This window comes from Eriocheir sinensis, chromosome 17, assembly GCF_024679095.1.
Source record: "Eriocheir sinensis breed Jianghai 21 chromosome 17, ASM2467909v1, whole genome shotgun sequence".
Classification (NCBI taxonomy): Eukaryota; Metazoa; Arthropoda; class Malacostraca; order Decapoda; family Varunidae; genus Eriocheir; species Eriocheir sinensis.
Genome location: NC_066525.1, coordinates 3,516,200 through 3,543,927, shown reverse-complemented (window position 1 = coordinate 3,543,927; position 27,728 = coordinate 3,516,200). Strand labels below are relative to the sequence as shown.

Genomic DNA, 27,728 nt, shown 5'->3' with positions numbered 1-27,728 from the left:
TCGAGCTTCCATTACGGTTATTTCCCAAGCCCACAGAGAAGGCTAACCGGTTTTCCATGGGTGATTTTCCCGTTCAAGGTGTGCAGAGGTCGGGTTAATCTATCACTAGCTTTGGAAACAGCTGATGTGGGAGGTGCAGGAGTCTGAGGGTACCGACCGGCGGGGTGACGTCAGGAAACATCGGAGCGGGAGGGAAGGAAAACAAATGATGTGTAGCGTTTTTAGTAGGGGAAAGGGATGATACAAGCAGCCGTCTTTCACTAATATGTATCACAATGTGTCGTGGGAATGTTGGGTTGTGGCGATGGGAGGCTCAGGTCTCTCCCTTGTCGCCTACACTACAAGCACTTGGTTTGTATAGATGGTTATAGATATTGATGCGGAAGGTGCGCTTATCTTGTTTGTATCAGATTCACTTTTTAGAACTTATAACATCCACTTTACTTTTTAGAACTTGTGACATCCACTTTACTTTATAGCACTAATGACTTTCACTCCACTTTTTAGTCCTTATGACCGCCACTCCACTTTTTACCACTTATGAGATCCACTTTACTTTTTACCACTTATGAGATCCACTTTACTTTTTAGAACTTATGACATCCACTTCACTTTATAGCACTTATGATAACCGCTTGCATTAGATTCACTTTTCACCGCGTATTACTTATCAGGTTTGCGTTAATTCACTTTTCTTATCACTAATCATTAATCTAGTTTGCATCTTGACGTTTTTCTGCACTTCTTACTTACACAGAGTGATTTAGATTTACTTTTTCATTACTTATACTTATTACTTTTTTTACCACTTGTTTAGTTTTCTCAGTCTCCGTTTTCGTATGTGTGTGAAGCAGCGCAGCACTCACTAAGTCATACAACCTCCTGTCGCTCCTCTCCTTAGTAGGTGCAGTGGCAGGTAACAGAGCCCAGGTGTTCAATGAGGACTCTGGCGCGGCTGCATGCTGGCCTGGTTCTCTCTCGGTGTGACTCTGTGTTACTGGTCTTGCCTCGTCCCTTGGTTCAACGAGATGGCGTTAAACTCTACTCAGTCCCATGGTGTTCCCAGTGGTACCTCGTGTTCGTCTCTTGGTTCAACGAGATGGCGTTAAACTCTACTCTGTCCCATGGTGTTTCCAGTGGTACCTCGTCTTCGTCTCTTGGTTCAACGAGATGGCGTTAAACTCTACTCTCTCTCATAGTGTTCCCTGTGGTACCTCGTCTTCGTCTCTTGGTTCAACGAGATGGCGTTAAACTCTACTCAGTCTCATGTTGTTCCCTGTGGTACCTCGTCTTCGTCTCTTGGTTCAACGAGATGACGTTAAGCTCTACTCAGTCTCATGTTGTTCCCTGTGGTACCTCGTCTTCGTCTCTTGGTTCAACGAGATGACGTTAAGCTCTGCTCAGTCTCATGTTGTTCCCTGTGGTACCTCGTCTTCGTCTCTTGGTTCAACGAGATGGCGTTAAACTCTACTCTCTCTCGTGGTGTTCCCAGTGGTACCTCGTCTTCGTCTCTTGGTTCAACGAGATGGCGTTAAACTCTACTCTCTCTCATAGTGTTCCCTGTGGTACCTCGTCTTCGTCTCTTGGTTCAACGAGATGGCGTTAAACTCTACTCTCTCTCATAGTGTTCCCAGTGGTACCTCGTCCTCGTCTCTTGGTTCAGCGAGACAGTTATAAACACTGGCTTTCCACGCCGCCGCTGTCCTTGCCTCGGGTTCAGTTTCAGTGTCCCTCGCGCGGCAAACTCCATCTTCAGGAACGCCTTACCCGGGACAGAGACTTCCTTAGGCCCAGTGATAGCTTCCCCTCACCGCATCTCGTCGTGTCATCCCGTGGAGTGACTCAGAACACATTATGAGACGAGAACTGCTGCTGGGTGCAACTACCGCTTCGAAGACTGCTGGTGCTACTGCTGCCACTGTTACTGCTGTTGCTTGTGGTGGTGCTGCTACTGCTTCCACTCTTGCTGTATGCCTCGGAGTAGCACCTCGTAGACTCCGTGACCTTCTGTCGAGCCTGCTGTTCCGCCCAAGCTTCAGTAACGGCGCTCTGTTCCTCGCGGCTGGAGAGACTTTGCGCGACACTCTTGCAGGCGGTTGGGACTTCGACTTCTCTCTGTATCCGTCGAATCTGCTGTCCCGCCCAAGCTTCAGTAACGGCGCTCTGTTCCTCGCGGCTGGAGTGACTTTGCGCGACACTCTTGCAGGCGGTTGGGACTTCGACTTCTCTCTGTATCCGTCGAATCTGCTGTCCCGCCCAAGCCTCAGTAACGGCGCTCTGTTCCTCGCGGCTGGAGTGGCTCTGCGTGACACTCTTGCAGGCGGTTGGGACTTCGACTTCCCTTTTTATCTTCGGCGTGAGGATGGTGAGCACGCCGTCGGAGGAGAGCGCGGAGGTGATGGCCCCCACGTCAGCTTGTGAAGGCAGCGAGAAAATGCGACGGAAGGTGAGGGTGGAGGATGAGGCGCCCTCCTCGCACGACGCCTGGCCCTCCACCACCAGCGCCTTCCCGTCCTCCACCTCCACCTTGAGATCTCCACCGACGAATTCGTGTACATCGAGGACAACCTGTGGAATGGAGACATGAAAGGGATCAAAAAAGACTTCCTCCTTCTCCTCCTCCTCTTCTTCTTCTCCTCTTCCTCCTCCTCATCATCATTATTGTCAGCACTTTACAACAGAAGATCCATTTCCTTATCCTTTTCCTCCTCCCCCTACACCCCATCTTCCTCCTCCTCCTCCTCCTCCTCCTCCTCCTCTTCTTCCTCCTCCCTATCCTTATCATTATCATCATTGTCACCAACTAACAACCGAAGAACATACATATCTTCCTCCTTCTCTTCCTGATCCTCCTCTTCCTCCTCCTCAACATCCACCAAACACCCAAGGTCACCATTCCTCACCTTGAAGCACTCCAGGTCCTCCTCTACGTGGGCCGCCTGGTTCTCGAGCTGTGGGTGTCTCCTGAGGTGACTTCGGTAACTCGCCACCTCGTCAGACCCCGAAGCCGTGGCCTCCGTCTGCTGAAGAACATCCTGAACCGCCGACGTGAACTGCTTCCGCGCGTCCTCGAAGAAGGCGTCGCTGAAGAAGTCCCCCTTGAGGCTGATTGGCACTGTCTTGACGAAGGGGAGGCCTAGAGAGTGGTTCTTGGCCCCTTCAGCATGCCGAAGACTCGTTGAGGTTGTCGTGAGATCCTCGCTGTTTACTGAACCCACAATCTTCTCTTGTGCGTGGTTCTCCGTCTCTTCGGCGTGGCTTGCGAGAGTCTCCGAAGCCGTGTTGTACTTGTAGCGTGCCCCTGTAGTCGTGGCTTCTCGGAGGTCTTCGAGGTCTTCTGATTCAGCGATCGTTTCCAGCATGTGACTTCCGCTCGTTACTGCCTGGCCTGTGTGCGTCTCCGCGTTCTCTATTTTTTCTTCGTGGCTCTCCCAGACTTTGGTAGTGGTCGTGGTGGTCGTGGTGGTGTCAATGCGAGCGTGGGACGACTCCTGAGATTCCTTGTTCGTGGTCGTTCGGGTTTCCTCACTTACCTCGACACGGGACATTGATTCTTCCTCCTCCTCCTCCTCTTCTTCCTCTTCCTCAAGCACTACTGGTATGATGAGTTCCCGTGAGCTTACGATCTGTCAAGGCAAAAAGACTATACCTAACCTCTGCGTCAGTCAAGCATCGGTTACTACTACTGCTCCTACTACCACTATTACTACTACTGTTACCACTACTGCAAGAACTACTACAGGAATGATGTGTTCTTTTAGCTTACGATCTGTCAAGGCAAAAAGACTATACCTAACCTCTGCGTCAGTCAAGCATCGGTTACTACTACTACTCCTACTACCACTATTACTACTACTGTTACCACTACTGCAAGAACTACTACAGGAATGATGTGTTCTTTTAGCTTACGATCTGTCAAGGCAAAAAGACTATACCTAACCTCTGCGTCAGTCAAGCATCGGTTACTACTACTACTCCTACTACCACTATTACTACTACTGCGAGAACTACCACAGAAATGATGTGTTCTCTTAGCTATGCGACCTGTCAAAGCATAAAGCCTATTCCTAACCTCTACTACAGTCAAGGATCGTCTATTACTACTACTACTACTACTACTACTGTTACTACTACTACTATTATGGTCTTCGTGATGGATAAAGCAGCACCGTCAACCTACCTTCCTGGACTCCGAAGGAAGGTTGTCCGTCAGGGATTCTTGGCGCGACGATCCTTGTGTAGTCGTCGTACTCGTCGCCGACACTTCCTTGGACCTCTCCTGGACGCTGCGTGCCTCTCGTTGCGCATCCAAGAACGCCTCCGTCACGCGGCTGAGGCTCTCCGTCCTGTGTATCCCTTCCTCGATGCCCACGGGAATGATCGTCTCGCGGGGGGGAAGGGACGACGGCTGGAACAAGAAGTCGAAGTTTAACAAAGACTCGCTGGGCAGGTCCTTCGCTGAGAGACATGCTAAGACTTTAAGAAGGATAAAAGGAAGAAGGGAAAGGACGAGACAACGGCTGGAACAAGAAGTCGAGGTTTAACAAAGACTCGCTGGGCAGATCCTTCGCTGAGAGACATTATAAGACTTTAAGAAGGATAAAAGGAAGAAGAGAAAGGACGAGACAAAGGCTGGAACAAGAAGTCGACGTTATACTAAGAATCGCTTGTCAAGTCCTTCGCTGAGAGGCATGGCAGAAGCGAAAAGAAAGAGAAGGGAAAGGGCAAGTGTGGAAAATATGAAGACCTGTTAGTCGTGTTGAGAGCATAGTAGTGGTAGCCATGCAATAGTAAAGGGGCTATTACACTGGGCAAATTTTCCGTGGATCTTCAGTCAAACCACGATTTCCGCTGGCGTGGTTTTCATATTTCCGTGGTTTTCTGACGTGTCCACGATCTTCCAAGGCTACGGTAGATTTCACTAAAGGACGACGGTATTACTCACCATCATCAGCAGCAGCAATAACAAGAAACAAATGAGAACCACGCTAGCGGAAATCGTGGTTTGACTGAAGATCCACGGAAAATTTGCCCACTGTAATAGCCCCTTTAGAGCAATGAAACTGGGAGACATGATAGGATTTGAAGAAGGATATCGCATGTACATCCTCAAAGACCGTAGGACGAGACTCACCTTCTTCGGGGCCGTGATGGTGAGGACGCCGTCAGCAGACACCACTGAGGTCACGGACTCCGAGTAGATGTCGCGCGGGAGGACGAAGCGACGGTGGAAGTGTTTCTTGTAGCGCTCGCCGCCCGTCTGCGTCTCCACGTGTCCCTCCACCGTCAACTGCCTGTCCTGCGCCGACTTGACGTTCACGCTGCCGCCCTCCATGAAGCCCTGCACGTCCATCACGATCTGAAGGAGCATTTTTAGCTAGAGATCATGGACTTCGGAACGACAGTATTTGACAACAGATGAGTAATAAGGAAATGGAAACGTTAGTGAATGGTTCTGTTGATATGCGTATTAGTGGACGTGTTCCTGAGTTTCTTAAGCATATGAATCCTTTTGTCATGCGGAAAATTAATGAATGGTAAGAAAATGGAAACGTTAGTGAATGGTTCTGTTGATATGCGTATTAGTGGACGTGTTCCTGAGTTTCTTAAGCATATGAATCCTTTTGTCATGCGGAAAATTAGTAAATAGTAAGAAAATAGAGAAGTTAGTGAATGTTTCTATTGATATGCGCTTAAATGAATGCTTTTCCAAATGGCCCCCTCCCCCCTCTCCCCCTCCCACTACCCCCTCCTCCTCACCTTATACGCCGTCTCGTCCTCAGTGAACTTCAACGCCTGGTTCTCGTCGCGTAAATCCCGCTGCCGGAGAGTCCTGTAGTGCGTGAGGTCGTCGGCAGGACACGCAGGATCCCCGCACTTGGCCACCACGTCCCGCACCGCCTCCTGGAAGTCCTGCCACGAGTCCTTGAAGAAAGCGTCGCCGAAGAACATCCCGCGCGTCGTGATGGGCAGCGAGGTGGAGTCCTGCGTGAGGTGGTGGTGTAGTTCCTGGGTCGACTTTTGTTGGTGCTCTTTGGTCGCGTGTACCTGAGAAGAGGACTCGTTGACTATTGTATATGCAGAACTAGTGATGCCTAGAGTTATACCCGGCTTTAGTGGGTGTCAAAAACGATACTTAGCCTTTTTTTTATGCATTAGAAGAAGCACTTAATCTTCCTACCCACCCATTTCCGTTCCTACTAACCCATATGCCCGGCCTTAGTGTCAAAACAGATATTTTTTTTTTTTACATCAGAGGAAGCAGTTGATCTTTCTACCGCACCCATTTCATTCCTACCTACTCGCTTATCTTCCTACCTACCTACTTCCGTTCCTACTAACTCCCTTACGTTCCTACCTACCTATCTGTAAGGCCAAACAAAAACGACATTTACCTCTCTTGTGTCCTCTGTCTTCTTCGTAAAGGATTTCGAGAACAAATCTGTCTGGTCTTCCGTCTGCGTCCCAATCGTCGACGTCTGCCGCGAAGGAGCCGTCGAGCAGTTGACGCACTTCGTCGAGGAGGTGGTGGAGGCCTTGTGTTCTTGGTGTGTTGTGTGCTGGCTGTCTTCAGTGTGTATCGGGATGAGTGTTTCTCGGCCCTTGTGTTGCTGCTGTTGCTTTGGCTGTGGACGGAGGAAAGGTTGCGTTAAGGATCTTCTGTAGCTACCATGACCCTGAAAAAACCCTCCTTAGAACCCGACTGATCTCCTTCTCGGTCTTTGGATATAGCTTATGTGAGAGGCCGAAGCGTCTGAGAATGCCGAGCTAAGTCTCCACATACTTACGAGTCTGGGCGCCGTGACGGTCAGGACACCATCGTCGGACACCACAGCGGACACGGCGGCCAAGTCCGTGTCGCGCGGGAGGCAGAAGCGTCGGCGGAAGGTGTTGGTCGACACGTCCCAGTCGCCGGTCTTGGTTTCAGTGCGTCCCTCCACCACCAGCTCCCTCTCGCCCTCCACCCGCGCCTTCACCTCGCCGCCTACGAAGTCATGCACATCCATCACGATCTGTAAGAAGGTCGATACGTAAGCATACACCGAGGAGAGCGCGCATGTGGTCTTCAGAAGAGGATAAGCTATAGTATTACACCCGCTACCCCCCTATACACGCGGGGCTGCACCTTGTGGCTGGTCTCGTCCGAAGTAGAGGTCACAGCCTGGCTCTCCACGTTCAGGTTCTGTTCGCGGAGTTGCCTGTAGCGGCCCAGACGACTCGTGTTATCTCGGTCGTCGGTCAGCACGCTAGTCTCGCCCCAGCGGCCCAACACGTCGTTCACTGCACTCTCAAAGTCCTGGTGAAGACCCGAGAAGAAGGAGTCGTCGAAGAAGAGACCGCGTCGGGTGATCGGAAGCTGGTTGGCGGGAGCACTCCTGACCTTCGCGTTCCATGTCGTGGCGGTCGATTGTGTCTGAGTCGTGTCCTTGCCGCTGGCCTGGGAGGTGACGCTGGAGGCTCTGGAAGTGGCGGGGCTCTCACCACACTTAGACTGTCTTGCGAAAGCCTCGTGTGTGCTGCTGGCGGTGGACTCAGCCTTCGTGTGGGAAGTAAATTCACGATTCTGCGACTCCCGGGCGGCCTGGGTGCTGACGCTGGCCTGGGCGCTGTGGGAAGCCTCATGGTCGTCGTCAACTCTAATGGGGATGATGTGCTCGCGTCCCCCTGGTCTTGGGCTCCTCCTGGTCTGCTCCCCGAGGCGACAGGTGCACGTGGACTGCTGTGCGTTGTCAGCGGTCAGTGAGGATGTGAAGCTCGTGCGGGCGTCTGTCAGGCCGGAGTGAGTGTCTTGCGCGACGAGAGGGACATCCACGTGGCCCTGGCTCTGCGGCGCGCCCTGGGAACACAAGAATGAGTGATGTGTGATGGCGAGGTGACAGTTGTGTATGTCCAGTTGAGGATACGGGAGGTAACTTTTGCAATATGAAATAAGTCGTTACGTGATATGAAGATTGCACTTAGCCAGTCGCGTGGGCCAGTAAGTTCTGCCTTCATGTGTGTTGTTCAGCTTAGGGCCAGGAGATACATGTGGGTCATATTCTTAAACCTTTCCGCGCCCAAGCACATACAATGAACAAGGCTTTCGTAGGATTTGTGGGAGCATTTCCATGGGTAGTTTTATGACCCTTGTGGTAGTCTGACAAAGTTTCTGCGCCATGAACGTAAAGAAACACTCATGGGGACGCGTTTAACCTACTTTGTTACCTTTAGAAATGACTGACGTAGGAGAAGGAAGCATTTAAGAATACCATAGCCTTTGTTACATGAATGAAGTCGTCATGTGATATAATGACCCCAATGCAACTTTCTGTAACAACTCCACTCTGGACGATTCTGGGCATATTCCTCCTACTCATCCCCCCTCTGACTCCTTTTAAGCTACTCCTGTGTGCTTTAATCTGTTTTTCTAATCTGTTTTCTACCTTCAGAGGCGTCGTGACAGTCAAGATGCCGTCGTCGGAGAGCACGGCGGACACAGCGGTGAGGTCAGCGTTGGTCGGGAGGCAGAAGCGTCGCCGGAAGCTGCTACTCGAAGCCGCCCAGTCGCCCGTCTTGGTCTCTGTGCGCCCCTCCACCACCAGCTCCCGCTCGCCCTCCACCCGCGCCTTCACCTCACCGCTCACGAAGTCATGCACGTCCATCACGATCTGTAGGGAGGTAAGAAGTATCCTGACAATGTTGTTTGCGAGTCGTTATTGCTGTGTTGTCTTAACGCCGAATCCTCTACTATGCCACCTCTCACTAGTCTGCTGTCGTGATTTGCAAGAGTTAGTTAATCTTGATCTACTTCGGTTTGCTGTCGTGATATGTTAGAAGTTTGTTAATCCTGATCCATTTTGTTTGCGAGATATGTGCACCATGTTCTTAGCTAACCCTCCACCTTCCCTCCCTCTCTCTCTCTCTCGTCACCTTCCTAATAGTTACAAGGCGTTCAGACATATCCTGTCAGCCATGTTTCCTCGTGGTGTTAGCTGTCACTTTTTTCAATCAAGGGTATAGCTGTCTAACATATCTAGCGCTCGGAAAACAGAACAGCACACGTTTTAATAGGAATTTGATACACTAATGTGATGTAACGTATATGGAACCCGGAGATGGTAGAACTGTGCACTTTTTAACACGGATATCATACACTAATCTACTCGATGTCATGCTGTCATGCGCTTTGCTTTGGCTGACCTCCTGACTGGTAGCGTCTGAGGCCATGGTCACAGCCTAGTCACATAAGGAAAGAAAGAAAGGTAGAACTGCACACTTAACAATACGAACACAAAGCACATCTATTCACTCTCATGCATCACGCGTTTGCTGACCTTGTGACTGGTAGCGTCTGAGGCCACTGTGACAGCCTGGTCCTCCTCCTTCAAGTAGTTGTGTTTCCGGAGCTGCCTGAAGCGGCTTAGGGACTCTGAGGGACGAATCTTCACGTCTTCGGGTTCTGAGAGGAAGTCCGCCTCTCCCCAACGCTGAAGAATCCGCCGGACGTTCTCATTCAGCTGTTCGTAGGTGCTCTCAAAGGCCGCGTCCTGGAAGAAGTGACCTCGGCGGCTGATGGGCAGTTCGAAGTTCCAGAAGCTGTCGTTGAAGCTTTTGCCGCCTTGAGGAACGCCCGAGGAGGTGGAGTTTGATATCGGAGCCATGACGGAGAAGAATGCGCGCGAGTTTGAGGTCAGAGGGTCGGTTTTTCTGTACCGTTTAGTCTGTATCGCTTTGTCTGTACCGCCTTGTCTGTACCTCAAGTTCTGAACACCTTTCTCTGTACGTCCTTGTCTGTATCCCTTTTTTCTGTACCGCCTTCTCTGTATCGCTTTGTCAGTGGGTCCTCGTCTGCACCGGTTTGTCTGTGCCGCCTCTCAGCCACACAGAAGTACCTAGACTGGCGGGGAGGAGGGGGGCCATCGCTCTTATAGCCCCCCCTCGCCCACGTCCATTGCGTAGCGGAGCGTCATCGGGGTATTTGCGGAGAGCGTGCGCGCCAAGACATGGTGGTACCGGCCGGAGGGAGTTAGGGTCATATTCTCAAACCATTCGGCGCCCGAGTAGATACATTTAACAAGGCTTTCGTAGGATTTGTAAGCATTGCCATGGGTAGTTTGATGAGCCCGGTGGTAGTTTAGTGAAGTTTGTGTACCGTGAACGTAGATAAACACTCATGGGAACGCATGTAACCTCTTTTTTTGGCCTTTAAAAATGATTGATATAAGAGATGGAAGCGTCCAAAAATATCAACGTTACTCAGCCTACATTCCTTCCTCTCTCTCTCCCTCTCTCTCTCGTTCTCTCTCGCTCTCGCTGACATGGTGACTGACAGAACTCGTTGCAACACACACACACACACACACACACACACACACACACACACACACACACACCTATAGGAATGTGTTTTGGTGTTGGTTAGTTACGTATTCCTCGATTCTAACCTTGTATTCTAATTCTCTGTTGCTCCTCTTTTAGATTTTGCTTGTGGTTTGGTGATGGTTGACTCGTTTTATTTACACGAGTCTAATTTTGTAATCTATTTCTTTTTGTTGTTTTTTCTTATATTTGTTTTCTTATCTGCTCGCGTTAGTTAAATATCGGCTATCTATCTATTTATCTATCTATCTATCTATCTATCTATTTATCTAACACTAATATTTGCTTTTCCTCTATTCCTTCTCTTGTGAATTCTCCGTTTCTCAATGCTTAAGTTTCACTGGTAACGATTCTAACCTTGTGATCTATTTCTTTTCGTTGTGTTTCTTATATTTGTTTTCTTATCTCCTCGCGTTAGTTAAATATCGTCTATCTATCCATCCTGACATTTGCTTTTCCTCTTTTCCTTCTCTTATGAATTCTCCGCTTCTCACTGTTAATCACTGTGGCCTTAAGAAATATAGTCGTGATGGGAATCCGACACGTTTGAGAATATGGATCCGGGTTGCTTGTTTCCTTGCATCACACTACCGGCAATGTCATGAGCCTGGGAACAAAGGAACAACGTAAACATGATCCTCTTCTAACTTGCTTCTTATCCCCATTTGCTTGTTTTCGTGCATTCTTCCTCTTGATAATATTTTGAGGTTGAAAACAGAGGAAGAACAAGAAGTCACAACCTCCTCAAGACCTCAACGCATCGGCAGTAACAGAAATGACAGGGAGTAAAAAGGTCGTATTTTAAAACATTTCGTCGCCCAAGTTCACATATTTGACATGGCTTTCGTAGGAGCTGTAGGCCTTTCCAGGGGTAGTTTTATGACCCTGGTGGTAGTTTGACCCTTCTTCTGTGCCATGAACCTTAAAAAACACTCATGAAAACCAGATTCATCCCCTCTTTGACCTTTAGAAATAGTTGTTGTGAGAAGCGATGGTGTCTTAAAATGCGGCCGTAAGCATCTAAACAGTCATCATCATCATCTTCAGCTTCTAACAACTACTTCTAATAATGGACATACACTCATTCTCCGACCACACGAATCACCATAATCACAAACTTAATAAGAGATGGATAAAAGCAAAGGAAAGAAAAGTACTATATAACGAATATTTTTGGAACATAACTGTACGTTGATATTCCACTCACTCTTAGTAACATGTCTGTTGAGGTTAGTATAAACACCTATCAGTCAGTGAATCTATCTATCTGTGTGTGAAGACCGTGGGATGAACGAGCGATTAGGAAGAGGAGGAGGAGGGGGAGGGGGAGGAACAGTGACGTGTGTGAGGGAGGCGACATCAGCGTGGCTCAAGGGATAAACAGGAGCTGTGTGTTGGCTCGCTGCCCGCCTTTGCGTTACTGGCAGCCTCTCCGTGATTTCAATATCCTTTAACTGATCTATTCATGCCACTGGGATGGAGATGAGCACCGAGGCCACGCGCAGCTAAACCATATGCCCCTAACTCTACCTCTACCTTACTTACCTTCACCAGTGGCAGTGAGTGCAGCTTGCAGGCTCAAGGGTCAATGCAACGGAGGTGAGCACCGAGGCCACGCGCAGCTATACCGTATGTCCCTAACTTTACCTACTTATCATTACGCTATTGATCTCTTCCTCTCTCTCCTCTAAAAACGATCAGATTAATAAATCCACAATATCGTCTTCGCTTGTAACACCCCACACCTACATTTGATAAGGCTTCCGTCAAGATATTGTGGTGTGAGTATCACGGTCACTATTACCATGGGTAGTTTTATGAGCCCAGTGGTAGTTTGACAAGACTTTTTCTGCGTCATGAACGTGAAAACCCCTAATGAGAACCCGACTAGCCTCCCTTGTAGTGACAGGGGGCTTCGGGGTGCCGTGGTTAGCACACTAGGCTCACAATCGAGAGCCCGGGTTCGATTCCCGGACGGAGTGGAAAAATTTGGGCGGCTTTTCCGATACCCTACGCCCCTGTCCACCCAGCAGTGAATGGGTACTTCCAGGTGTTAATCGGGGGTTGTGTCCCGTCTCCTGGGGTCTGTTCCCTTCTCCTATAATTCCTTCCCCCTTCTGTCTCTCTCCGGCATATGACCACAGATGTTGCGCCGAGTAAACGAAACTTTCCAACTTTCCCTTTGTTGTGGCCTTTGGAAATAGTTGCCTTAATATATTGTGACCCGAAAGCGTCTGGGAACACGGGCCCTAGTAACATCGATGCGTTTTTGTTCGTGTGAGTGTTACCCTTGACGCTCCTTTTGGCGGCGACGGACATGAGTTGCATCCTAAGATCAACAAACTAGGGAGAGGAATGTAAACTGGACCTGTTACCAGTGAAATCAACAGTTAAGAAGAGGAATTCATTAGAGAACGAAAAGAGGAGAGGCAAATATTAAGGAGAGAACCATTTAACTACCCCGAACAGAGAGAGAGAGAGAGAGAGAGAGAGAGAGAGAGAGAGAGAGAGAGAGAGAGAGAGAGAGAGAGAAAATGTAAGAAAAGCAACAAAAAGAAACTAGACTAGACATGTTATCAGTTAAAACGGGGAATTCAAAGGAGGACTAATGAGAATAGCAACAAGGAGAATTAGATTATAAGTTTGGAATCGTTACCAGTGAAACTTTAACTGGGATGCCATGGGTGATTTTCCAGTTGAGGGTGCGGAGGTCGTGTACAACTAACACTAGGATCACAAAATAGCCCATGAAAACCACAGCAACGACTTCTAAGAGAGAGCGAACTGAGGCCCCGAAGCGTTGAAAAATAGTGACTCAAGAGGAACAAGAACCAAGACAAGGGTATTAAATCCACGTTATAAACTTTGCTGGCGATAAACAGACAAGCACAATAGACGCCCGTGTGCTTTGTAACTCCCCATGTAACAGGAGGAAGTAGCTGTTATGAAGCCTTATTGGTAGTCGTCCGTCGTTCAGTGGTGTCTTGGTATACGGAGTGAAGCCTCGAGATGGGACAGTTCGAAGGCTTGCAAGGGGCGTGGGTCTTCAGTACGGCGTTGGCTTCCGGAGGGGGAGGTGCTGCGGGTTCTTGGCTTCTTGTACCGTTTTATACCTGTGAGTATTTCGGGTGTTTCGTTGCGTAAGAGTGATGGTGTGAGAAGTGGAGTGGTGATGCGCATGGAGAGGAGACAGAAGTTAGTGGTAGTTAGTGATAATGGTAGATCGTAATAGTGGCAGTGTGGTATGGGTGGTTAGTGGTAGTTAGTGTTAGTTTAGTGTTATAGAAAGACCTGTTGCTTGGAGTACTTTGAGACGTGATGTTAGTGATTCAGTTTTCATCACATTATGTAACTCATCTCCATTACTATTTCCTTAATCATCAGTTCGTTATTTTGTTACTTCGTTGTACTTCTTCCCATTCTCCGCTATTGGATTACGTATCAGCGATGGTTATACTTCATTCTTCCTTACAACTTATAACTGACACCCCATGAAGAGAGTGCGGGGTTGCTCCACTCAGGGAAGTGGAAGAGATCACATCCCTCGCTATGACCCAAGGCTGCACGGAGAAGGATGTGGTAGCAAGGTTCATAAAGTAGACATATCCTTGTTGATCGCTTGTTCCTAGTTGCTTGTTTTCGTTTTGATACTTTTATGCAGCTGAAAACAGAGGAACGGCATAGTCATAATATCCTTTTAACTTGCCTTCTATTCCTGCTTGCATGTTTTCGTGGGTTCCTCCTCTTGGTAATGTTTATTTTTACAGACCAGCCAAGATCTCGCCTCGACTGACTGACTGACTGACACGTGCTCCGCCCCGCCCACCACAGGAGCTCTCCATTCACCGGGGCCCAGGTATGTATGTATGCACTCACACACACACACACACACAATGAAAGACCCTTTTTTATAGTTTAGAATGTAAGGCTTGATACTGTACCCGTTATCATCTATTTTCCTCATTATTTAAAGGGGTGGAGGACTGAGGCCTTAGGAAACTGGAATCATTTTAGGAGGCAGCACTGTTCGGTGCGCCCAGCAGAGATATTTAGTCTTTGCTGCCCGGCTCAGATTAATCCCTTTTTAATCTCGCTCAGCACGTCCTCGTCTTCATTGTACCTGCCTTGTGAGCCTTACAGTTGTTCCACTGTAATGTCAGTTGATCTCATCCTTGACCTGACCTCCCCTTGTGTCACACAGAACATTTGCAGCAGTCAGCTGAGACCAGTCATGTCTCATTTTGGTAATTTGTATGCATTCAATTTTTATAATTTTTCTGAAGTAACAACTGAATCTTGTGCACGCAAATGTTTCGATGACTCTTCCCAGCTGCTTGTTTTAGTTCATCATTGCATTCTTTGGATAATGAAATATGTTCTTTGAAATAATCAAATTATCTCCATCAAGTACATGTACAAGACATTGGCAAGAGGCTGGTTTAAAATTAGACGAACTCTGGTGTAAAAGAATATCAGCTATTACATAAATGGGCTTGACAAGAACAGCTTGTTACATTAATCTAGACTTTATACAAGTAATACCTAGTATGTGGAAGTCATGTAAATTTCTTTAAATTTTAAAGAAAATATTCACAACCAGCCTTATTATGAAATAAAACTGTCCAATCTTTATGCAAAAAAATGCTATCGTCTCCACATAAAAGGCTTTACAAAAAGCCATATAATTCCTCTTGTACCTAGAGTTGGAGGAAGCTTCTTCTCATGATGGCTCAGCGGTGACCGACCGTCACTGAGGCTGGAATGAGGGCATGAAAACACTAATTTAGTTCAGTATCAATATTTGTAAGAAAGATGAAGACAACAGTACTGGTGATCTTCAGCTTCAGTATCATCTAAGTATCTAAAATACCTCAAGCAAGCAAGCAAGCCATAGAGTCTTCCCTCACTTACCAAAACAAAATCCACATAGAAAAAGTTCCATATATAAATAAATACAATGCCCTGCGCATCCTAATGAATTTACATAACTTAAGACTGCGATTGTGACTGTCAAGGTTAAAAGTTTCCAATTAAGTCAAATGGTCAACACAAGACAGAGGCAACACAAACCTTCTGTACGTGAGTCAAAACAAGAGAGTCAAGTCATGTTCACTGTTGTCACCCACACCTTCCGGCACCATGAGCAGTCACTTGCGTCAACCCCTAAGCCTGCATGCATTGTACTCTCAGGTGCTGTTTGTTCTGCCGAGGGGCCCAGGCCAGAGCTTGCGTGGATCTTTGAATATCCTGAAGTTACCACTGCCATACTACAATTCTGGCTTTGATAAATTTATAATCAGTGCTTCCAGTCAAACAATTAGCTGTCATAATTCTCATATTACTTGTGAGCCCTTACAAATTGCATTACTTAGAATATTTAATTGCCCTTAATTGAATAGTTCACTGTAATTGTCATAATACGATCCATTACAAGTGAAAGACAGTGATCCGATGAGCCTCCTACATTCCTCTCAGTCACGTCAGATCTTATTTCCAGAGTCAGAATACCATCAGAAGCTTCCTCTTTACAAGTCCTCCATTTCCCCGTCCTCCCCATCCTCAATGTTCCCACCGAGGAGCCGTTTCTCAAGCTCCTCGTCAATCTCCTCCTCCTCCTCTCCTACCTCTTCATCCCCTTCCTCCCCAGCAGTGTTCCCCTCCTTAGTTGCTGCCTCACTAACCCCTGCCTCTATGAGTTGATTTAAAGCATCTTCTGCACTCTGTTCTTCTTCTTCCTCCTCTTCTACTGTACCTACATTACCCTCTCCCTCTCCTTCCTCCTGCTGATGCTCCTCCTCCTCATCATCATCCTCCTCCTCTTGTGCCTCCTTGTCCATGCTTGTATCAGCCTCGAAAGTTTCCGGTTGAGACTCTGGTTCTGGTTGCATGTCCTGGTTCTCCTCAGCAGCCTCCTTCGTCTCATTCTCCTGGTTTGTGTTCTGGTTGTTCTCCTCTTCCTCCTCCTCCAGGTGGGTGGCGCTCTCCAGGATGTCCCGCAGCTCCTTGGCATCCTCATTGTCAGCCCCCAGAGGGTCCTGTTCAGGGTCCTCCGAGTGGTGGTCGCTGAGGTCCGCCATCTCGACGTTCGGGACAAGGGCGGTGACATCACTTGTGCTGGAGTCGTCATTGGTCTTGTCTTTGCTTGGCGTGGTGGAGGCGGCGCTGCTGGACCTCTTCCCCCCCTTCTTTGGACTCTTCTTGCCGGGTTTTCTCTTCTTCCCGCGGGGTGTGTAGTCGACGTCATCCTTATCATCACAGTCAATGTCAAAGTCGTCGTCGAAGATCTCCTCCTCAGGGACGTCCTCAATCTCCCCAATCTGACACTCGAGGTACTTTGTCATGTCCTCCCCATCATCGTCAGAGTCCATGTTGTCATTTTCCATGTCTGACTCGCTGTCCATCATCCCCCCGTGAGGCCGCATGCCCGAAGCGTTGCGCCGACATGTGATAGATATGTTGTAATTCTTTAGCCTCTTCAACGTGTCCTGCACCGACACCTCCGGGCCCATGTCCTGCTCGTGGTCGTTCCGGTAGTACATCATGGGCCTGGCGTTGGACCTCTTAGCCTGGGGTTGGTTGGGCATTGGTCTGCTTGGTCGCTTGGCCCCTCGGTTGACCTGTACCGTCGTTCCCATCAGCTGGAACTGTTGGGGAAGTTTCGGGATTGGTTTGGGCATGTCCGGAGGGTCGAGAATAACACAGTCGTCATCCTCATCCTCATCCTCCTCATCCGGGCCGAAGTGTGTGGCGACGCTGCGTGTGTTGCTCGCTCTCACGTAGTTAAGCTTCGGCATGTCAGACGCCTTGACGGTCTTGATCCCTTTGTTCCCGAGAAGTGCCAGTTTTTCCCGAGCCTGGAGGTTGTTCGGGGTCACCTCCACTCCCTGCCGCTTCAGGATGGCGTGCGCTTGTTCCCTCGAGTACACACTGATGGTGAAGTCCTCACAACGCAGCCCCATTGACTTTAGGGTTTCTTTGACGTCCGAGCGCGTGGCCGTCTTCCCTCCAGCTGCGTCCTTGCCGTCCTTGTCCTTATCCTTATGGTTCACACACTGTCCCTGCTTTTGCCCCCCAGAACTGGAGGAGGGGAGTCGCTTGTGCCGGGAGAAGAGTGCCAGCCGCTTCCGTCCATGGGCAGAGGCGGAGTCCTCGTCATCGTCGTCTGGTAGCCCCGGCAGGTAGGGGTATGTAGACATGTCCAGCAATACTGTGGGGTATCGGATGTACCCTGCGGAAGGAGGGGGAACATGAGTGTGTCTGAAGAGGAGGTCAGGAAGTAAGGTATGTCTGTCAACTTGAATGTATAATCAAATTATGAAAGGAAGAGCTATTCAACTTGGAGGAGATGAGCAACTAGATTAACTTAGCATACAATTCATATATTTGATTTCATTGATTGGTAAGGTGAGACAAAAAGAGAATAAGAACCTTTGGAATGAGCAAATATAACCTTAAAATTTCACCTCTAGTTTACAGACTCATCATATAGAGATGAGTAACTACATTATTAACCCATGAGTGGACAGTTCTCTTAATTCAATCTGTCCCTCCAGTTCACAAATCAGTCTCGTTTGAATAAGGCTTAACAACTGATACTTTCTCCTCCTCCTCCACCAAGTATGGAGTGGATGATGAACAAACCCCTTCTGTCCAGTCCACTTACAACACTGTTCCAGCAGCACCCCACCAGCCAAGCCTCTCCAATTTCCTGCACCTCCTCCTCTAAGATATCTGTGAATCTCCTTTTCCTCCAAGCTAGAGTATGTTTGCTAATTTGTACATGCCATCCCAATCACTATTCATTCAGGGAAACTCCTCTGAAGAATTGAGCCGAGGTAGAGAAATGAGCTTGTTGAATTGAAGAAAGGTAATCTATCTTCATTTTGACATTAGTTCATTATGTGAGTAGTAATTGGAATGGTGCGTGATTGGTCTACGATGTGACTTGCACCACGAAAAAAGATGCATGTGAGTGTTCCATATAATAATAAATAAAGTCGAGTATCTAACTTATAAGCCAATACTTTACCTGGTGAGGGTGTGAGGTACAAGAAGGGGGTTGAGCACGCCACGAACGGGTGACACGCTGCTTCGAAAGGGGTGAACCGACGGTCTGTGCGGAAGGAACATCATGAGCACCCTGACCGGCTATGAACCCAAGTACTCCTTCTACACATACATCAACATTCCTTTCTTTGCACGCACTAATCTGGTAAGTACATAAGGAGTCTCTACCAACTGAAGAAACATCCCATCCCATAATGGAAAATAAAAGTAAAATAAATAAATAAAAAGCAATGTGCAATTAAACACACATCCACCCACCTGGTAAGTATGTGAGGAGCCTCTCTACCAGCATCAGGAACATGGAGTCCTTGCAGTCGTTTAACCTCTTCCGTAAGTTCTCGAGTCGCTGGTACCGAGACATCGGCCGGCCTATGAACTCTGCGAACTCTTCCGCGTACTCCCCGTCATTGAACTCGCGGGGAAATGGTCCTATGAGGGTGGTGATCTAAGGGAGACAAGAGGGAGTGGTGAGGTGATGACTTAAGTGTATAAATCTATCTCTCTGTCTGACATATGATTTAATTCTTCTTTACTTCTCCTTTCACATGATCTACTTCACTTCTACTACTCGATATTCTACATTAACTATCTAACATGATCTACTACTACTACTTCTGTCTGACATGTTATCTACTTCTACTTCACTTCTACTGCACATCTTTTAACCCTTTGCCGCACGAAACCCCGGTTCGGATACCAAAGTCACGTGAATTCGCAAGCATTTCCCACCACTCTTAATGACATACATGGAGTCTGCTTGTCTCCGCCGATAGAAGAATTTTTCATCACACTCTCCAGCCAATCACAGCTCCTTAGTACACCTGGCAGCTATGAGAGGAGTGAGAGAATGCACCAATGTGGGCTGACTCGAAAGTGGGCGGATTTCCATAAAACTGATCCTCTTCTTGCCCCTCCCTCACATAACGCAATGGAGGTAATAAACTTAACATACTACAAGGGATTTTTTATACCTCCACTATTTCTATGAGTGCCCGGCAAAGGGTTAAATGTGATCTACTACTGTCTGACACAATCTACTTCTATTCCACATAATCTTCACTTCCATTACATATGATTTATTTCACTTCTACTACACATAATCTATTTTTATTGTGTGTGTGTGTGTGTGTGTGTGTGTGTGTGTGTGTGTGTTGACTCACCTTACTAAGTATCTCCTTCTTTGACTTGCCCATGAAGAGTGGCTCGCCCAGGTAACACTCGGCCAGAAGGCACCCCAGACTCCACATGTCCACCTGGAAACACACAAACAAATTAATAAATAAATAAACAAACAATATAAAACAAGACCCATTAATCAAAGTCGGCTTCACTGCACAAGACCTGGAAATATATGAATAAACTGGAGCTGAGGTTAGTGGGTTTTTTTTGTTTTGGTTCTTTTCCTTTAAGCTGTTCCTATTATGGTAAATAAATAAATACTTCCACCCAATGGTAAGTCTGTGCTGGCTATTAAAAGGTGGCACTGATCAGCTGTTTAACTCGGTAGCAGCGACGGGACAAGTTTGTGGCTTTGCCGTGTACCAGCGACGGGCCAAATATTTGCTATGATATAAACCCCCAAAACAGATGATGCATAAACTGATCACAAATACGTTGATATATATTATGAAATGGTTTGTGAGGGTCATGATTTTTTCTCATTTTTCTCGCTTAGAGGGGCCTTTAAGAAACATGATCCCCGCAGCTACTGGGTTAATAAGATACACAAGCTTCAAAGACCAACAAAAATCTAACACCATGTCTTGTATCGCCTCTTCATTTACTTCAAGCCCAAACATGGTAGATATAAAATATAACAAGCACACAGAAAATTCACATAGATTATATAGTACGGTACCCTAAAACAGTAACCAAAACCCAGCATCACATCTAGCATATCCCCTTAGTTGACTTCAAGCCCCAACAAGATAGATACAACATTAACAATCATACAGAAAACACAAATAGATTCGTACCTCCAGACTGAACTTCATGCCAAATATGACTTCCGGAGCCCTGTAGAGGAGCGTCTGCAGTTCAAAGTCGGAGTAGTAGAGGGAGAGCTCTTCATCGGTGTTCCTGAGCGCGTTGCCGAAGTCCACCACCATTAGAGAGGCCAAGTCTTCCTCTGCAATGGTAAAGGTGACATAAAGTTGGTGGCATATTTGAAGACATGAACAGGTGCTAATAAGGAATGGAGGTGAAAACAGGTGAAGAAAGTGATTAAGAAAGGTAATTACAGGTACCTGCAGGTGTGAGAACTCATAAACAGGTCCTAATAAGGCATGGAAAGGTGAAAACAGATGAACTAAATGATGAAGAAAGGTAATTTATAGCTGTGCGTGGCCTCAGTGCTCATCTCTGTGGCATTGAACCATGTAATAACTCCACATAATAACTCCTATGCAAAGATAATGGTATGGTTAAGTTGGGGGCATATGCAATAGCTGCGGGTGGCCTCAGTGCTCATCTCTGTGGCACTGAACCATATAACTCCACATAATAACTCCTATGCAAAAATAAAGGTATGGTTAAGTTGGGGGCATATGTAATAGCTGCGGGTGGCCTCGGTGCTCATCTCTGTGGCATTGAACCATATAACAACTCCACATAATAACTCCTATGCAAAGATAAGGTATGGTTAAGTTGGGGGCACATGGAATAGCTGCATGTGGCCTCTGCTCATCTCCGTCACATTGAACTACATAGCTTGACAGCCTTTGACAGAGCTTAGATCCCCCATATTAGCTTTCGACCTGGGCTAAAAAGATTCAGCACTAATCTACATACAGTTTGAATAATAACACAGCTCCTTGTGCAGACTCCTTACATTCTTATGTTCTTATATCATCGACTGTCTAACTCATATGGGAAAACCTGACATTAAAATTAAAGAGAGGATGATAATGATGATGTCGATTGAGGCCATTATAAAACAAGGAACTCAACAAGCAGAAGATAACATACCACTTCTTAATAGTATATTCTCGGGCTTCAAATCAGCATGTATAACATTCTGCTTGTAGAGGAAGCCGAGCACAGTGAGCAGCTTGACGGTGAGGTCACGGATGTGGGGCAGCGCAGCGGCCTCGCGGATCTCCCTCCGGTCATAGTGGGTGTACAGCGGTGTGGGGCTCAGGTACTCAAACACCAGGCAGTAGTGCGGCCCGTAGAGAAACTGGTTCTGCGGAGACATACAAGGCTGGGGTTAGGAGGTGACTGAGAGGGAAACACAAATATAATGAGATGTATAAGAAAGATAGATAGGTAGAGAAACAGATAGGTACACCTGGTATAGTAGTGTGGCCTATAATGGAAACAGAGTGTTGGTTTCATACCAGTAACAATAACCCCTAGGCCTAACAAAACCTAACCATCAGGGTATAAGATGCAGGGTGAATTTTCGAATCTTCTTTTTTGAAAACAAATGCGTCTTCTATGGCGGGAAATATGGTATGTTCACACACCCATATAAGCAAAATCATACATGCAAACTTGTAACTTCTTAAATTCATATGCATTTAACTTCTTAGAAAGTTTGGAAGAGCTAATCAAAAAATTCATGAGGGCCTGGTAACAATTCAGATACACATGGAAAAACAAAACATTAGCCTGGCATAAAAAAACAATAATAATTACTCTTCACCCCAGCCCATCCCTGAACGATGACATCCTCTGACACCCACCAACAGCCTAGTAAAGGGAAGGGAAAAATGTGGGAAAAAAATCTGGGTAAAAAAGGAAAAACAATTAGCCACCCTGAATGACAAGGCCCCACAGACACCCACCAGGAGCCTCGCGAAGGGGACGTGTAGCCAGGGGTCGGCACGGTGCAGCTCCAGAAGGATGTCAGCCTCCTGGGACCCTATGGGCTTGTAGACGCGGTGCAGGACTTTGATCGCCAGCGGCCGGTCTTTGTGGAAGGTGTCCTGAGAGGGGTGAGAAAAGGGAATATGTATGCCTCAGAAAGATGTGGTTACCTAGTTGTATTTACCTAGTTGTAATTTTACAGGGCCTGGGCTTACGATCGTGTGGTCCCATCTCCGTATCTGTATTTGTCTAGTTTTTCCTTAAAGTTGTGCACACTCTCTGCTGATACTACTTCCTCACTTAGTCTATTCCAAACCTCTATGTTTCTTTGCAGGAAGCTATATTTTTTGTCTCTCAAGCATCTTCCTTTTCTCAATTTTTTACTGTGTCCTCGTGTGTTGCTGGTGTTTCTTACTTCCCTTAGTAGTAACTCTTCTTTATCTAATGTGTGAATGTGTGTGTGGGTGAGGGTGTGTGGGGAGGAGGGGGGCATTCATTCATGGTCTAACAACACACTAGATTTATGACTGCCAGACTATACCCTTCTTGCTTTAAGCCTGGAGTTAAATATTTGTGTTTTGGGGTACAGCTCAGACCCCACACACCACACATGGGCATAAATAACCACTAAAACCTGAAAATTATGTATTAATCTAAGAAAGAATAATGTACTCAGATGAGATTTGATTGACATGACAGAAAAAACATATTAAGCATGGTAAAAATTTATCATAAAGGAGACAAAAACATGTTAACTTCTCAATAACAGAATACTCCAAAAGGAAGATAAAGGAGATGGTTTAATAAATGACAAAAAAAATCATTACATACAAAAATTTTTTTAAAAAGTGGCTTGTTGGAGAAAAATAAGATGAGAGAAAAAACAATAAATAATGATAATCTTGGAGAATCTTACCAAAACCTTAATGATGATCGCCGACTGTCCTCTGGCTAAGACCTGAGTGCACTTGTATCTCGCGGCGAGGAGCATGTCCTTCTCCGGGGAAAACTCTCCTTCCTCGTCTGTGTGGGGCGTCGTCTCTGCAGGGGCGGGAACAGGTGACATTAGAGTCTGCATGGGGTACCTTCTCCAATACATATGCACCCTTTTGAACAGTACTCATATCAGGGAAAAACAAGGTACTATACAGGTATCTCTCACTTTATGATTGGGTTATATTCTTGGAAAAACAAAGAAGCGAAACAATTGTATAGGGAACACCATGTTTACTTAATTGGGTCATTTTCCATTATGTTTGAACCCTTCCAAATAGTACTCATATTAGTGGAAAACAAAGTGCAGTACAGGTATTCTCCGCTGTATGGCTGGGTTACGTTCTTGGAAAAGGAAATGTGTAGTGAAATGATCATATAAAGAACTTGAGGTCCAGTTACTTCTCCATATCATATGCACCCTTTTAAATATAGCATACTTGTATCCGGGAAAAACAAAGGCCAGTATTCCAAGACACTTCCACCCCTCACGTCAGCTATTTCCAAGGGCCAAAAAGGAGATGAATCAGGTTTTAATGAGTGATTTTTTAGGTTCATGTTACAGAAGAAAGGGTCAAACTACCACAATGGTCATAAAACTGCCCCTGGAAACGGCCAAAGGTCCTGCGAAAGACTTGTCAAATGTGTGTACCTTGGCGCTGAAATGTTCAAGAATGTGACTAAGTTAAGTTTTTGGAAAAGCAATCATGAACCAAAATGACTGAATGTGAACTTGGTTTAATTTATAGGGATGCTTTCTTGGCCTTGTATTTTAAGTGACCTAAAGCCCCTAATACACAAAGCTTCATAACATCAGGGTATCTTTGAGAGCATGTCAGGGCTGGGTATGGATGGGAATTAGGATTAAAAATGTGTAAAATAAACAGGTGATATCAGGGAGTGGGTTTTATGATTTTGGGGAAAGGGTCGAGAGTACAAAAATGTTCAGACACAACTGCTGTACATTGAAAACCCTCTTTGTTACTTCATATAAGGGTTCAGATGCCATACCTTAACCTGGAACCCATGCAGAACTCTCTTATTTTTTAACCGTAGCCAAATCTCTCTCTCTCTTACCTTCCACATCCGAGAAGTCATCATCGTCATCCTCCTCCTCCTCATCATCATCATCATGGTTAGGAAGACTCTGGACTGAATGGGTCTCTTCCTTACCTTCTTCCTCCTCTTCCTCCTCGTCGTCGTCGGCCTCACTCTTCGCCTTGTCCTCCTTCCCTCCTCCTTCGTCGTCCTTCTTCTCGTTCTGGCTGTTCTCCTCCTTTTTGTCCTCGCTGTTTTCCTCTCCATCGCTTTCCTTCTCCTGTTTCTCTGTTTTCCCTTCTGTGGCTGTGTCTGTTGCTGTGGCTTCTTCTTTTTCTTCCTTACTGGCTCCTTCCTCCTCCTCCTCCTTCTTCTCTGTCTCTTCCCCCTCCTCCTTCATCTCCGCATCCATCTCGTTCTTCTCCTCCTCCTCCTCCTTCTTTTCCTCCTTCTTCTCATTCTCATCCACTTTCTTCTCCATTTCCTGGTCCTCCTTCTCCTCCTCCCCATTCTCATTCACTTTCATCTCCTTGTCTTCCCCCTCCTCCTTCTTCTCCCCCTCTCCATCCTTCTCGTGTTTCTCCATGTCCTCCTCCTCCTGTCCATTCTCACATTCACCATTGCTAACGTGTCCATTCTCCACTTCCTTTGCGGCCTTTTCTGCATCAATGCGAATGTCCTCTTTGCACTGTTCCCCCTCATGATAGGGCATCATGTACTCCTCCACCCCTTCCTTCTTGGTGACCTTGACGGCATCGTAGAGGTGCACCAAGCCACCAGTCATGTGTGCCAGCATGTGGTGCCTCGGGGGTCTGATCAGTGGCAGGTCGTCTGTCGAGAGTCTGTTTGGGGTAAGATGGGAAGAGTGTGTTGGTGAGATGGGCTACAAAAAGGGTGAGAGTTCATTATTTTTCTTCTTCTGGTAAAGGAAAGAGGTACTTTATTTTATACTTTTGTTTGCCCTTAAACTGCCTCCTATACCATAAGAAAATAATGGGGAGGGGGTAAGGAGGGAAGAGTGTCTGAGTTATGGTTTAAATAGGGGAGTGAGTTTGACATTCTTTGTTTTGCAGAGGAAATAGGCCAAGGTTTTACTTTATAGCCTTTGTTTTTTTCGGTGAATTAGGCTTCAAAAAGGGGAGTGATTCCGAGATGAATGAGACTCAAACCAAGGCTTCGATCTCAAGCAAATATTCTGTCGTTAAATAAAGATGTTGTGATTATTTTCTGTAACTAATATTCTGTCGTTAAATAAAGATGTTGTGATTATTTTCTGTAGCTAATATTCTGTCGTTAAATAAAGATGTTGTGATTATTTTCTGTAGCTAATATTCTGTCGTTAAATAAAGATGTTGTGATTATTTTCTGTAGCTAATATTCTGTCGTTAAATAAAGGTGTTGTAATTATTTTCTGTAGCTAATATTCTGTCGTTAAACAAAGGTGTTGTGATTATTTTCTGTAGCTAATATTCTGTCGTTAAATAAAGGTGTTGTAATTATTTTCAGTAGCTAATATTCTGTCGTTAAATGAAGGTGTTGTGATCATTTTCTGTAGCTAATATACTGTCATTAAATAAAGCTATTGTGATCGTTATCCAGGAAACAGGGCCGCATCAAAGAACTAATGAAACTTGACCGCCTCTTGTAATTCAAGATAGACCTAACCAGCCTAAAAGGGAAGGGATTTCTCCAAGCCTTGTTCCTAGAGAATGTGTGTGGGGGGGAGGTGGGAGAAGCTGAGTCAGAACTTAAGAATTACCAATAAATTGATTGATTTATTGGTTTGGAGACTGTATTAAACATATCCAAGCATGGAGGTGGGTATGTACACTTTTGAGGGTGGCACAAGTGTAAGGTCTTATTTCCATTATGGTGCTGAAATTAAATTAAATTAAAATTAACCTTATGAGCAACAGACTAAGAATGAAACTGACTAAATAGTTGCATATTACTGACTCTGAGGATTAAAACAGTTAATAATATAGAAATGTACAAACATCTCGCTTCATATAATTGTACTACAAATATCTGTGTGTTTACTCATACAACTCTACCCGAGAGATAAGACTAAATAAATGCATATTGCTGACCTGGACCCCAGAGAACCACAGAGGGTAATGCGCACATATTTTGTTTCCTACTTAACCAACTGTTCCTCTGTTGTCACATACTTATTTTACTAACCTTCAGGCTTCACCCCTCCCAGAAAATTACTGGATAGCAAGCAGAGATCAAAACAAGTGTAAAACTAGCCATGAAATGTATGTAGAAACCCATACTACCAAGGGCAGCAGAGTGACCCAGTGTGTCTTACAGCAGCCAACACCCGCGGCTCACTACAGCTAAACCAATGCTACTCTTACCTACAGCCCCCCTTGAGGACGGTAAATGATAGGTGAACATACATGAGCCTCCTAGCAGGGAGGTTTTCCTCCCCTCGACCCTGAAAGACTGGTGAATATACATGGACCTCTTAATGGAGGACTCTGCTCTCCCTGACTCCTCTGTTCCCACACTGATAGCCCTGGACCACTCTGCCGCCCGCGGCCGCGAGGGTGTGCACACACGACTCTCATTGTTATTTCCACACCCGTCTTCACCCCGGCACTCCGCCCTGCGGCCTTCCGGGCGGCGTGCGGGGCGGCTCACGACCTGCGGGGCGACACAGGACCCAGTGGCCAGGCGGGCGGCGGGACGCGGGCGCGTCGCCACAGCCCTGCCCCGCCCGCCGTGCCCTGCCGTGCCCCTGCCCGCCGCCGCCGTGCGTGCCCCGGGCGCCGTGGCCGCCGCGGGGGTGGCCGCGGCGGCCCCCCTGGCCTGCCATGGCTGCCGGAGTTTGGCGCCATCGCCCCGCCAGCCCCGCGCCCCCGCCCCCCCGGCCCCCACACTCACTTGACCCAGCGGTGGAAGCCTCCCCCGTGGCCGCCGCCCCTGGAGCCCTGCACGGCCGCCATGGTGAGGAGCAGCGGGAGCCGTGCGTGCCGTGCCTGCCGTGCCCGCCGTGCCTGGCCGCCGCGGGAAGCTGCTCGCCACTCTTGTTTACAAACCAACACTGAGACACGCGAGCCGCGCACCGCGTACACACACACGCACACACACACACAGGTTTTTTATAACGCCTTATTACTTTAGCCCTGGCGCTGCCCTCTTCATTGACGGTTTTTCTCTTGTCTTATTATTTTCTCACTCTCTCTGCTCTTCATTAATGATCTCTCTTGATTGATGGTTTTTTTTTCATTTGTCTTATATTCCTATTCTTACTTTTAATTCCTTGTCTTTATTAATTAATTCATGTTCTCTCCTATTCCTGCTTTTCTACAACTTGATATTCCAATTTTATTTATTTTTATTTCAAACCCAATTACATTGCACAGTCGTTATCAATAAAATAAAAAATGGTTGGATATCTTTGGCTCACCGGTACGGTAGATCATATTGGGTCCACGTTCGGTCCCCGGCAC

The 27,728-nt window shown here is 46.9% G+C and overlaps 2 protein-coding genes and 1 long non-coding RNA gene across 49 annotated transcripts; 1 reads left to right on the top strand and 2 right to left on the bottom strand.

Annotated features, from left to right (window-relative positions):
* Positions 1–210: 210 nt before the first annotated feature.
* LOC126999796 (serine-rich adhesin for platelets-like) lies at positions 211–9,891 on the bottom strand. 45 transcript variants are annotated; one of them, XM_050862737.1, is made up of 13 exons: positions 9,315–9,891; positions 8,424–8,648; positions 7,127–7,837; positions 6,789–7,013; positions 6,396–6,626; positions 5,761–6,048; positions 5,135–5,359; positions 4,181–4,408; positions 2,904–3,626; positions 1,570–2,568; positions 1,428–1,498; positions 1,144–1,356; positions 211–1,072 (listed from the first exon to the last, which is right to left on the bottom strand). In XM_050862737.1, the coding sequence occupies exons 1-10, from the start codon at positions 9,639–9,641 to the stop codon at positions 1,843–1,845; spliced, it is 3,909 nt and encodes a 1,302-aa protein (XP_050718694.1). In that variant the 5' UTR covers positions 9,642–9,891; the 3' UTR covers positions 211–1,072; positions 1,144–1,356; positions 1,428–1,498; positions 1,570–1,842. The 45 variants fall into 45 exon arrangements, with proteins under 45 accessions (XP_050718694.1, XP_050718670.1, XP_050718695.1 ...); XM_050862713.1 differs by having other exon boundaries at positions 211–1,143; positions 1,215–1,356; XM_050862738.1 differs by having other exon boundaries at positions 1,215–1,356.
* A 3,490-nt stretch (positions 9,892–13,381) lies between these two features.
* On the top strand, positions 13,382–18,368 carry LOC126999795 (uncharacterized). The gene is made up of 4 exons (XR_007753602.1): positions 13,382–13,474; positions 14,127–14,215; positions 17,435–17,640; positions 17,978–18,368. It is a non-coding gene; the product is annotated as an uncharacterized LOC126999795 (long non-coding RNA).
* On the bottom strand, positions 15,142–27,345 carry LOC126999794 (uncharacterized). 3 transcript variants are annotated; one of them, XM_050862709.1, is made up of 10 exons: positions 27,160–27,345; positions 24,307–25,109; positions 23,153–23,277; positions 22,215–22,355; positions 21,394–21,610; positions 20,403–20,554; positions 19,587–19,679; positions 18,685–18,871; positions 18,389–18,472; positions 15,142–17,587 (listed from the first exon to the last, which is right to left on the bottom strand). In XM_050862709.1, exons 1-10 carry the CDS (start codon positions 27,219–27,221, stop codon positions 15,885–15,887), a joined length of 3,567 nt encoding a protein of 1,188 aa, XP_050718666.1. In that variant the 5' UTR covers positions 27,222–27,345; the 3' UTR covers positions 15,142–15,884. The 3 variants fall into 3 exon arrangements, with proteins under 3 accessions (XP_050718666.1, XP_050718667.1, XP_050718668.1); XM_050862710.1 differs by having other exon boundaries at positions 24,403–25,109; positions 27,160–27,343; XM_050862711.1 differs by lacking the exon at positions 27,160–27,345 and adding an exon at positions 26,452–26,998.
* Between the last annotated feature and the right edge of the window lie 383 nt (positions 27,346–27,728).

What these genes read in the sequence shown, in the direction of transcription:
- LOC126999796 (XM_050862720.1), bottom strand. Translation starts at nt 9,641, where the DNA reads ATGGCTCCGATATCAAACTCCACCTCCTCGGGCGTTCCTCAAGGCGGC. An exon ending in CTGTCACGACGCCTCTGAAG is followed by an intron (nt 7,838 to 8,423) that starts GTAGAAAACAGA and finishes TTGTGTTCCCAG; the next exon opens with GGCGCGCCGCAGAGCCAGGG. An exon ending in AGGACGAGACGGCGTATAAG is followed by an intron (nt 5,360 to 5,760) that starts GTGAGGAGGAGG and finishes ATGCTCCTTCAG; the next exon opens with ATCGTGATGGACGTGCAGGG.
- LOC126999794 (XM_050862709.1), bottom strand. Translation starts at nt 27,221, where the DNA reads ATGGCGGCCGTGCAGGGCTCCAGGGGCGGCGGCCACGGGGGAGGCTTC. An exon ending in TGACTTCTCGGATGTGGAAG is followed by an intron (nt 23,278 to 24,306) that starts GTAAGAGAGAGA and finishes CCGCCCCTGCAG; the next exon opens with AGACGACGCCCCACACAGAC. An exon ending in GAATATACTATTAAGAAGTG is followed by an intron (nt 20,555 to 21,393) that starts GTATGTTATCTT and finishes TTACCATTGCAG; the next exon opens with AGGAAGACTTGGCCTCTCTA.